The sequence below is a fragment of the Carettochelys insculpta genome, chromosome 1 (genome assembly GCF_033958435.1).
Source record: "Carettochelys insculpta isolate YL-2023 chromosome 1, ASM3395843v1, whole genome shotgun sequence".
Taxonomy (NCBI): Eukaryota; Metazoa; Chordata; order Testudines; family Carettochelyidae; genus Carettochelys; species Carettochelys insculpta.
Window position 1 is genome coordinate 14,637,595 of NC_134137.1, and position 12,000 is coordinate 14,649,594.

Sequence of the window (12,000 nt, forward strand, 5' to 3'; positions counted from 1 at the left end):
TCCCAGCTTCTCATGCAGAGGTCAAATTTACACTTCCTCTGTCGTAACTCATGCCACAGGAGACGTTAAGCTGCAGCCTTGGTGGAGACACCAGTGTCATGGATGGAGTCCAAGATCTCCATACTTACGGAGACACTGAAACAAAAAAGATTTTATTTAGAAAAAAAAAATCTCTATTTTGGCAATAGTTTTGCACCCTACTTCTTTCTGATCTAAAGGAATTGACCCAAATCCCTGCAGTTTGCATGAAGGTGAAGGCAGGTACAAATTCTTCCAAAATGTGAAAGTCTCACTGTACTATCTTCCTGTAAGATACAATGGGGCTCAACTTGTGGGGGCTGTTGCTGGTTAAACAATTTCACTGCTTGTTGCACTTCCTTGTGACCAGGAGGGGTGGGGTTAGGTATTGCATTTTGTAGGTGAATGACTGAATCTGCCAAAGATGCCACAAGACTCAAAACCTATTCTGACTGTATGTAGATTTTTTTTACATGGAAAAGGTGTATTAGGGTTCTTTGCAGGGGGAAGGGGAAGGGACCACAGACATCAGTAAACAAATGAAGGAAAAGTGCCAAAAGATGATTGTGTAACACTGTCCTATATTATCAGTATTTTTTCTTCAAATGGTATTGTACACACAGCATGGATTAGTCTAGAAGTACCGCTGAAACAAGTGCTTCTTTGTGCTTTGTCAATGAAAACAAGGGAGAAATTGAAGCCTTAAAGACTAGAACTGATTTTAAAACCTGGCCTTTAGCCGTGTGTCAAGGAGCTAGCCCCTCTGTTGGACTTCCAGGACCCCATTGCCATCTCATAGTTTTCAAGTGCAAGGTTGATAAGGACTTGTCCTATGCAGTGGGGAGATATTTCATCCAATCCTATCCTTTCCAATTTTTAAAGGGGAGGAGAGCTGACAACTGAAGACCATTCCTTGTTCAACTATTGCAAGTGAACACAAAGGTCCAGAAAGTCACTGCTCTAGCTCCATGGGATCTTTGGTAAATCTGCACATTGAGCTCAAAACTGCGTCATGTCTGTTGATTGAGCTGTAGCTCAGAAGCCAGAGTGATCTCTGTCTATGTTTGATGCAAACTTTTTTCGTCCCCCATCTTTAAAATACTGCAGTGCATCAAACAGATATCGAATTAGCTCTTCACTATGCAAAGAAAAAACCTTTACCTGATGGGATCATGTGTATGCCTGGTTTTCTGGTGTTTCCTGTCAAACTGTAAAACAAATATAGATGTTGCTACATTTTTTCCAATACGCTTTAAATTATTGTGCTATGGTGTATCCTCAACTTGCTGTTCAAAAACCAGTGCAGTAAAAGACAAAGGTCATTTAGGGTCTCAGCTGAACCACTGTGGCTTCATCAGAACATTATAAATCACATCAGAGTTTACTGAAAGCTTATTTACTTGCATGTGCATAATGTGTGGGTAAAATAACGTGGAGGTATGGTACTATCATACTGTGGCTTCTGTTATTTGAAGTAGAGTGAAAAATTCCCAGACTACAACTGTGTCAGTTGTACATCTTGTACATTTTAACAGCAGAGAAAAGGGCATGAATCCCAGGTGGAAGGCAGACAGACGTTAAATAGAATAAAACAAAGTTCTTGCAGTGAATTACCTGTTTTTTTTTTCTGAAGTTGCAAAACATGAAAATTAGCAAGCCCATCCCAGTGTCTGTTCTAACCTGTCCCAGCCCCCTTAAAGATGTGTGTTGGGGAATGGTATGCAGGAAAACAGCTGTTGAAACTTCATTTGCTATAACAGCTTCATGTCCCAAAGTAACCATCTGGCCCGTGCCAGAAAGAAATGCTGGGCATGCACTTGGTAAGTGACAGATGGGAGCCCTGAGGGTGGAACTAGCATTGGACTGGTTCAATGACACTGTTAAGAAGAGCAAGAAGTTGCGGGTGGATGTAAGTCCCCCTCTCCTTCCTAACAGGAGAAGAGCTGAACTGCTGTGAGACACTGTCCCTTGGAGTGGAGATGGGTCGTGTGGCTGTTACCTATCGCAAGGCTAGCATTTTCCAAAGTCTTACTCTGCTCTTATTACAGTCAGTGGGAGCAGAGGCAGGGCTAGGGTACAATCACAAATAAAAATACATGTGAGAACAAGGACAGTCAAGGAGAAAGCTGCGGAGCACAGGGTAAAGTAGGAGACACCCGTCTATGATGTGTTTTTGATGCTGATGAATTTGGTAGGGCCCAAATGATCAGCGTTTTAGATTTTGTTCAGACAAAATCAGCCCAAGTTGTTCGAATGATGTCTCAGATCGATTCCAAGTAGGTGTTTGTGCACCACATGCACAGCTGTTGGAAGGCTTTTCCCCTAGCAGTACCTGGTTGGCTGCGAAGCCCCTTGGAGTGGTGCTGTGATGATGCTGTATATCGTCCACTGCTCACCCTCCCCTCCGTTCAATTCCTTCTTGCTGGATAACTCTGACAGAGGGAAGGCGGGTGGGTCTCGGAATGGACATAAACTGCACCTCTGAGGAACAGGAATTGCGAGAAGTGAGTAACCATTTTTTCTTCGAGTGATTGCTCGTGTCAATTCCAAAGTAGGTGACTCCCAAGCAGTTACTTGGGACGGGTCGGAGATCACTGAGTTGCTGACGGAAGCACTGCTCTTCTGAAGGCAGCAGCATCTCTGGCGTGCTAATAAAAGGTGTAGTGAGATATCAATATACGGACCAAAGACCAAGTCACCGCTGTGCACATATCCTGGGTAGATACATGGGCAAGAAATGGAGTAGATGAAGCCTGCACTGGTTGGAGTGTAGCGTCAGCAGATGAACCGGTATTTTGGCGAGGCTGTAGCAAGTCCCAATACAAACTGTGATCCAAGAGGAAATCCTCTGGGAGGTGAGCAGGAGGCCCTTTATCCTGTCCACAACGGAAACATACAGTGCAGTAGATTTCCTGAAGGGTTTAGTGTGCTCCAGATAGAAAGCAAGGGCATGCCTGACATCCGGAGAGCGAAGTGAGCACTCTGTCAGACCCATGCGGCTTTGGATAAAAAAACAGGCAGAAAAAGGCCCAGATTGCATGAAAATGTGAAGCCATATTAGGCAAAAAAGCTGGGTACGGTCAGAGCTGAACCTTGTCTTTATAAAATGTCTTACATGGGGGTTCTGATGTGAAAGCTTAGAGTTCAGATACCCTTCTGGCTGATGTGACAGCCATTAGAAACACCAACTTCCAAGCCAGAGAGGGAAGCCGGTTACTAGAGGCCCAAGGGAAGGGAGGCTCCCATTAATTTAGACAGCACAGCGTTGAGGTCCCATTGGGGAACTGATTGTCAATTGGGCGTAAAGTGTGTCCAGGCTACCACTGGATCCATAAACAAAGAGCGGCCCCTCTCCTCCCCCACACCTGGGTGAAAGACTGAAATGGCCTCCAAATGCACTCTTAGCAAAACAACTGCCCGACCTTGTTTTACATGAAAAAGGTAGCCCAGAAAAACATGGAGTGAAGGTTTCCAGTGGCTGAATGCCCCTTTGACAAGACCAGATGGAAAAACCTCTTCCACTGGGCAAGATACGCAGCCTGAGTGGGAGGGTTTCTGCTGCCTGAGAGGAAGAGCATGAAGTTGCTGAATGCAACTGTGGTCCTGCATGAGCAGGTCCAGAATCAGAGGCAGAAGTAGTGGAGTGTCCATTGACAGATTAGTAATGTGGTGAACCAGTGTGGCCTGGACCACGCTGGAGCTACAAGTCACTGATGCCTTGTATTGCTGTATTTTGAGCAGGACCTTGTGACCGAGGGGAAAGGATGGAAACGCAGGTAGCAGGTTGCCTTTCCCTGGGATGAGGACGGCATCTGCTAGAGAACCCAGGCTGTGGGTTTGACCAGAAGGGACAAAAGCTCTGGCACTTCTATTGTGGTGCATTGCAAAGAGGTCTATTTGGGGGAGACCCCCACGTCTGAAAAATGCAGCTGGTGACATTGAGGTGACATGACCACTCGTGGCAGCGAAAAGACCATCTGAGCTGGTGGACCAACTCATACTGAGCATCAGCGACTGTGCATGCCAGAGATGGTGCCATGTTTAGAACAGTGCTTCAGAAACACCTTCCTATGACTGCGTGGCTCACCAGCATCTACTTGGAATAAACACGAGCCATACATCTCAAAGAACAAGTTAGGAGAGGTGAGTAACTGGTTTTCCCCTAGAATTCCTTCAGGGATGGATTTAGCCAACACTGGTTCTTTTCCTCAAAAGTCACTCCCCACAAGTCCTGCAATAGTTTTGGTCATACATCTGCCCCTTATGGTAAAACAAGCCTGAGACTTGTTGAGTGCTTCACAGAGTACTTCAAAGCCAGTATGAACACAGCTCATCCAGGCAATCAGACTGCTGAAAATGGAAACTGCAGACTAGAGCAACAGGTTCTGTAACAACTCTGGCTACTGTAGCAAGGGGTGAAACTCTTAAGGATGCTGCTGGTGTTCCTTGGCCCTTCCATAGCATCTCTGGAATCGAGGGGTGAAGTGTTCATTTGAAATATGATGAGTGGCCTTTGAAACAGCCCATTCCCTGTTTTCTTAACTCTCGGTTCTGAGTCACACAGAACTTTTTCAGATCGCTTTCCTGGGACTATTGCTCTGCTCCAAGCCAGGTGACCTCAGCAGCAGCTGTACTTGCACATGAGCAGCAAAGGGTGGTAACTATTGTTCTAAAAGACCGATTACAACTGAGCTTCCAGCAGTCATGTGAGACATTGCACTGGCCTTAGAAACTTCGCACCTACAGGTCCCCTGCTGCTCTGGGAAACCCACCTCTGTGACACACAAGCACTGAGCAGGTACCTGATCGATGGGTTTCACTACAGGTGTGACACAGAAAACAGGCCAAAAATGCACCCGCTGCTGTATAACATTTTACTCAGCAAAATGTGTTTCGATATTTTGTCTCAAGTGCGTCCCTACTGGTGGTTCTGAATGATCTGGGTACGTGGCATGGTGGGGAGCACGGGAAGAGAAATCCTCATCCAGGAATGGTTGAGTAATGCTCCGTTAAGATGAGCTGAAGGTAGTATCGCAACCAGGGCTGTCCCTTGGGGGGCATGGGGCCCAGAGCAACGCACCTGCCACTGGCTCAGCTCCCACCTCTGCTCCACCCCCTTCCCTTAAGCCCCAGCCCTGCTCCGCCCCCTAGTCCCCTCCCCTGAGCAACACGAGCCAGTGGTTATGCGGGGGCCTGGCACAGGGCAGCAGCAGAGGTTGGCCCCCTCTCCCACACACACCGTGGTGGTGGGAAGTGGAGCACTCTGGGGCCAGGGCAATGGGCTGCCTGCTGTTTCCGTGAAGCACAGCACAGCACAGCAGCTGGGAGAAGGAAGCCGGGCAGAAGACAACAGGCTCCTGGGTCACTCCTGCTCAGCTCCTGGTGCCACAGTAGGGAGGGGGGACCCCTGCTGCCACCCTGAACCAGGCTCCCCAGGTAATCCCCCAGGCGGCCCTGAGCTCAACCCATAGGATGACTGAGGCAGGGCCCCCCCAAAGCACAGATCCTGGGTTGGCCACCCTGAACCATCCTATGGACAAGACAGCTCTGACACAATCCCTGTGAAATCAGCTCCATTTGTTGCCCATCCCTCTGGTTTCACCACTATGTAGGATGCACGCCCCTAGGCTGGCCATACTGTGCCATCACTGACCTATGGGGCCCATGAGGTTGAAGAGCCAGTCTTGTAGCCACCCTTGCTGTTACCCATCCGCAGCCACTGCCCTGTGATTTCTGCTACGCTTGCCCCTGCCAATCACTGCAGCATGACTGGTACCTGCACCGTGTTAGCCAGCTGGGTTCCTTGTTTCAGAATAACCTGGTTACAGCAGCAAACGCAGCACAGCTGGCAGCAGCAGAGCAGCAACTAACCACCTGTTTCGTGAGCTCTTTGTTTATTTCACCAATTGCAGCTGTAACTATAGGGACTTGTGTGAGCACTGTTTTACTAGCCCCCAAAGGGGACACGTTAAACACAAGCCTTCTCACAGTGCTGCATCTTCAACCCTTGCTACTAAATATGCACTAACCTAGTTATGAAACTAGCTCCAGAAATCGATCTAGAAAGCACATCCACGGATGAGCTTACAAAGCAAAGGTCACTACGTTCCTACGCGATGAGCTTGTCTCCACGGGTAGGTACGGTTGAAGGCTCTGGCTGTGCTCCATCTCCTGAGGCAGAGAATTTTGTTTACCTTCCTCCATCGCAACAAATCTTTCCTGAGCGGGGCTTTGTCCCGGCTCCGGGATATTCACGTTCTCCTTGCAGATCCCCTGACTGGAAGTTGCCAGAGCAGCCTTGCACTTCTTGTGGAATTCCTTCATCAGCTGGAGTGCCTCCTGGTACTCCTTCGGGCTTGATTTCTTGTTGCGCAAAACGGACACTGGGGAAGTTCAGAATCACAATCTCACTATGTTTCCTGTGGAACGGGACTTTTAAAACCTGGTACTTCGATCTTCACAGCTTCCCTCCCACCTCTGAGGTGCAAGCCTTGCGGGGTCAGGTCCTGTGGGCTGAACTCGGCTGCAACTCCTGCTGTAGGCAGCAAGGGTTGGGCCCAGTCAGTAAAGCTGGATTAGCTCATAGACAGCTGGACCTCAGATACCTAGTGCTGAGAACTTCAAGCACCAAACTACCTCCAAAGGGGACTGCTTCTTCCTTCGTTAGGTTCTGATGTGGGGACAGCACAAAGAGTGGAGTTTGGGAGGGAAGGTTCTGCTCTGGAGTTAGAGAGATTTAAATGGCCTGGCTATTGGATTGGGCCCCTGGCATTTGCCTTGGACAAGTCACTTACCTTTGCCTATTTCCCTTGTCTGTCACCTGGGGGTGACTGCAGTACAGGAGTGGTGGGAAGGAGAATTACAGCCCTTGACACTATTGCTCCTGGTCTAAGTACAGCTTGGCCGTCTCTAGTCTAGCACCTTCAGGACCTGACTGCTACCAGACCAGAGAATTTGCCAAACCACAGAAGGTAACTATTGTCTAGCAGCATTACATAGACGGATAGAATCATAGGGCTGGAAGGGACCTCAAGAGGTCATCTAGTCCAGCCCCCTGCTTCCAGCAGGATCAACCCTAACTAAGCCATCCCAGCCAGGACCTTGTCAAGCCAGGACTTAAAAACCTCTAGGGAGGGAGAATCCACCACCTCTCTAGGCTACACATTCCAGTGCTTCACCACCCTCCTGGTGAAGCCATTTTTCCTAATATCCAACCTACTCCTCTCCTTCTGTAACTTCAGACCATTACTCCTTGTTCTGCCATAGGTCACCACTCAGAACAGCCTCTCTCCATCATCTTCAGAGCTCCCAACACGTCCACTGCTTACTGGGCTCTTAGAAGACATTTGGGGTAAATTACAGCTAAATAACAGCACAGAACACTGAGAGCCAGGACTGGTGGCTGGAAACAAACTTTATGGGAGTGTGAGAAACTTGGCTACACCCATGATAAGTGGTCATCCACCTAATTAAAATCATGGCAGAGCACAGATGTTGCTGGACAAGAGTGTATCAGACTAGAGAGGTTCAACCTGTGGTACTATTCTATTATGAAACACTGGACTTTAAGGTGGAAATTTTACCACCAATACCTCGACCACATGTTCTGTTCCACTTCCAGCATGAGGTGCTCAGCTAGCCCAGCAGTTACTCTTGGCTCACCACCAGATTTTATACTGTTCCATTTTAGGAAGCCAGCCGTCCATTTAGTTTGAGGAAACATGCCAGTGTAACTGCTGATGGGGTGGACTCAAACATGGGACCTCTGGAGCTTAGTGCAGGAGCTGCTACAGTTTGAGTTAAAAAGCCAGTTGGCTCTCAGCTAAGGCTGCAGAGGAGACTCTTTCTTTCCGTAAGTGATCTAGGCACCACTTTACATGAGACAGTGAACAACACCCCTAAGTGTGTGGGTTACACTGGCAGAGCCCAGTGCATGATTAGCTCCTGGCTCACCAGCCTCCAAGACAGCAAGGAGAACAGGGCATACCCTGGCTATAGCAGGTCTAAGTCTGTAACATGCCAACTGCTGGCGGCTTCTATAGGATAGGCAACATGTCCCTGGGGGGTGGGGAAACTGAGACACGGAGACAAGACGGTTACTCACCTATGATGTTCTTCAAGATGGGTGTCCCTGTGGGTGCTCCACATAAGGTGTCTTGGTGCCTTGTGCTTATAATGGGAGATTTTTCAGCAGTGGTACCCCCAGCAACAGCACAAGAGCAGTACGCACCCCGTGCTTGTAGTGGCCATTAACACGCCATCCTTCAGTGCCTTCTCTACCATGGGGAAAAAGTTATAAATCCAAAGCAGAGGGGAGGAGGGAAGGGTTATGGAGCACCCACAAGAACACCCCTCTCAAAGACTTCCATTACCGCCAGGTGAGCAACCTTCTCTTCTCCTTTGAGGAGCATCCCTGTGGATGCTCCACATAAGGTGACTACAGAGCAGTAGCCTGTTGTGGCTGGTGGGACTCCAGCACGCGCTCTTGAGCAATGTTCAGGATGAAAAGCCTGAAACGGATGTCAGCTGATGAGTGTTGCCTGATCACATACAAATGTGCACAGATGTCCACACTGTTGCCTTACAGAGATCATCGACAGATGCTGTGAAGGAGGTGGCAGCAGCCCTGGTGGAGTGCGTGCGTACTACTTGTGGTGTAGGTATGTTATTTAGTTCACAACAGAGTCTTACACGCTGAGATATCCGCTTTGAGGGTCTTGGTTTGGAAACTGGGAGCCCTTGAGGATGTTCTGTAGTTGATACAAACAGTTCTGGAGATTTACGAAAAATGTTTGTTCTTTGCAGATTAAAGGTGAGTGCACATCGATGTCAAGTGTGTGGAGTCTGGCATATTCTGCATCCGTGTGTGGTTTTGGAAAAACACAGGTCAGTGTATCGGTTGATCGTTATGAAATGGGTATGTGGTTTTTGGTAGAAGTTGCGCATGTGGTCTTTCTTGACTTTTTTGCTATAAGGTATAGGGTGGATCGGCCATAAGTGTTACCAGTTCCTCCTCTCTTCTGGCTGTAGTGATGGCCATTAAAAATGACACTTTCATCGAAGGATGTAGCAATGAGCATGTGGCCATAGGTTCAAACAGTTTCCCTGCAAGTGGACTTAGCCCCAAATTTAAGTCCCATACTGGAGTGGGTGGTTTTATGGGTGGGAATGCGTTAAGTCCCATACTGGAGTGGGTGGTTTTATGGGTGGGAATGCGTTAAGGCCCATACTGGAGTGGGTGGTTTTATGGGTGGGAATGCGTTAAGTCCCATACTGGAGTGGGTGGTTTTATGGGTGGGAATGCGTTAAGGCCCATACTGGAGTGGGTGGTTTTATGGGTGGGAATGCGTTAAGTCCCATACTGGAGTGGGTGGTTTTATGGGTGGGAATGCGTTAAGGCCTTTATGAACCTTTTCATGATCGGATACACAGTTTTTACAGATTCGTCAATCTTAGTTTGTTGCAAGGAAATAGTAGCCAAGTGTAGTATTATAGAGCTATTAGAGTGTACCATCATAGAGCTGTTACCGAGACCCTTGTGTTTAAAGTGTCAGATATAATCTAGAAATTTCAGTATCCTAGTGGTGTGAGGGGAGTGTAATTGTTGTCAACACCGTATCTGGAAACGTCTCCATTTCTGGCTATAAGTTCTGCTTGTACTTCGCTTCCTGCTGTTAATTAGTTTAGATTGGACTTTATTTCTGGTAGCTCTGTGGAAGCCAGGCCTAGTTGCTAATTATGGGCACCAAGCAGCACTGAGAAAAAAAATAAAAATGTGTTTTTTTTTAATTTTGGGGGTTTCTAAAAGAAAAAGTCAATGAAAGTGAGTGAGGGTAAACTAAAAAGGGTTTAGGCTAGGAAAAGTGAGGTTGAAGGAAGGCAGATTTGGAGCTGCTGAGGTTCTGACCTAAACTGAGGGCGGTAAAGAGGGAACTGAAAGATGGTGGGTGGCGTGTGACAATTAACAACTGCTACAAACACAAGCCATGCACTGCACATGTGCCACTGCTGGGGACACTACTGCTGAAAAGTCTCCTACTATAAGCTCAGGGCACCAAGACACCTTATGTGGAGTGCCTAGAGGGACACTCCTTGAAGGAGAAGTTGCACTTCCTGGGTGACCAAATGTCAGAACATCGGGGTGGAAGGTAGGTAACTTGACTTCCAAATCGCTGGAACACACAAAGGTAATCTCCAATAATGCACAAGGGTTCCACCCTCTGCCCAGGTCTGTCCTAGCCCAGTCCTTGCATGAGAGTGAACAGGAGCAGTCAGAACTGCAGGGGGAAAATACCTAGTGGAACTTCTGTGACGTTCATGTTGCCTCTCATGGCTCGGAGGATGTCTTCCAGCACGTCCGCTTTAGTCTTTTGAGGTGGGAGCCCAGGTGGCTTCCCCAGCTACAAGGAAAGGAAACAAGATGAGCAGGTACGAGTGGCCATGTCCCTGTTCACTTTCTACTATTCTTCCACTTTCCCCTGCAATGTCAGGCAAGCTGTGCTTTCACTGGAAACACAGCCCATCCATGCACCAAGCAAAGCATGCCCCAGCTGTGCCAATCTTGATGGGACCAGCATCTAGGTCATGTCCATGTTTCTCAGCTGCCCTTTGTTGTTAAAACCCTGTGGGACGTGCAGTTCGGAGCAGCATGGCCCTTAGATCATTCTATGGCAATGTAAATATTTACTCCACAGCACCTACCCACCCTGGTGGGTTACTGTCGACCTTTTGGAGATGAACAGTTTCTCATTAAACGACAGCCTGACCATTGTCAACCTTTTTGGTTGATGATGCCGGGGTACCTGATTAAATGGGAGTGAATTGTACTAGCCCATGCCCAGCAGTTCTCATTCAAACTGCAAGTGACGCACCACAACTAAGCTTGGAAAGACCTTGTTTGGTGAGGTGGGGGCTGGAGCATGCTACGGCCATGGGGGAGGGAGTGCATGCCCAGCTGAATGAAAGGTGAGGATGAGCAATACGTTGGGGCCCAGAACAGAAACTCATCATTAAGGCAGCAGGGAAATGTACTATACCACCTTTCAAAGCCTGTCAGACCACCCAACACTCAGACTAGACAGTACCTATCTGATAGCATCAGGCCAAAACTTTTGGAGCCTGCCATGAAAACATGAAGGTTTTAATAAGAAATGGAATAAAATTCTGTTCCAGATCTAACTGGGGGACATTCAGATCCACGGGTTTACTATGAGTCCATCATCAAGTTCTGAGACCAACTTCTCCTAGGTTTGGCAGGGGTGGGAGCCAAAGTTTTGGCATGGACTCACTTCCAGATACAAACCGAGAACGAAAAAACCAACCAACCAGCCCTCAAAGCCTCAAAGATTTACCTTCTTTTTTCTGGGCACGTATGGCTTCTGCATACTGTCCAGTCTTGCCTTCGCATCCCGATATACCAGGGGCTGTTTCAGAGCTCGCCTCAGAGCCTGGACATTTTGCTGCATGCCTAGGAACAAAGGTAATCGGGATGTCTGATGAAACCTCCTGCCTGGCTTAGCACTGATGGGACCACCTCCAAGAGCATTATTGTATCATTCAGATAAGCAGTCATCGTTGCTGGCTTTCATCCCAAAGCATCCCATTGCGATTAAGCCCTGGATCTACCAACTAAGTATGCGAGACATTGCAGGAGTGTACACCTCGCTCACTACTAAGAGACAGGACCTTCCTGAGTAGGGCTTGGCCCCTGTTTAATCTGCACACTACACATCAATTTAGGACAGCAGTTGTGTAATGAGTTTCGCAAGGGGAACACTCCCCAGGGCAAGCAGGAGCTCCGCTTTGGCTACCCAATGAGAAAACAGCACTGCTCCAAATGCTCCGTAACTACTCAGAATTAGCCTGAAGTATGGCATAGGGTCAAGGCAGCCACAGGAAGCCTAGCTAGGCTGGGATACAATGTCTTCTGCTCATAACAAGGAAACTGAGGTGGGGCTTCAGCTCAGACACATCAGACACCCA

The 12,000-nt window shown here is 48.1% G+C and overlaps 1 protein-coding gene across 5 annotated transcripts in view; it reads right to left on the reverse strand.

The window, feature by feature from the left end:
* The window catches only part of XRRA1 (X-ray radiation resistance associated 1), a 67,827-nt gene continuing 55,827 nt past the window's right edge, over positions 1-12,000 (reverse strand). The window contains exons 16-20 of one of the 5 annotated variants that reach the window (XR_012642469.1): positions 11,370-11,485; positions 10,313-10,418; positions 6,048-6,401; positions 1,180-1,226; positions 1-135 (exon numbers count right to left, since the gene is read on the reverse strand). Coding sequence is in view for 3 of the 5 variants with exons in the window: in XM_074976603.1 (XP_074832704.1) it covers positions 125-135; positions 6,213-6,401; positions 10,313-10,418; positions 11,370-11,485 (422 nt within the window). In the remaining 2 variants the exon portion in view is untranslated. Of the gene's footprint in view, positions 136-1,179; positions 1,227-6,047; positions 6,402-10,312; positions 10,419-11,369; positions 11,486-12,000 lie in introns of those variants that run through there. The other 4 variants (XM_074976683.1, XM_074976764.1, XM_074976603.1 and 1 more) reach the window with 4 other exon arrangements.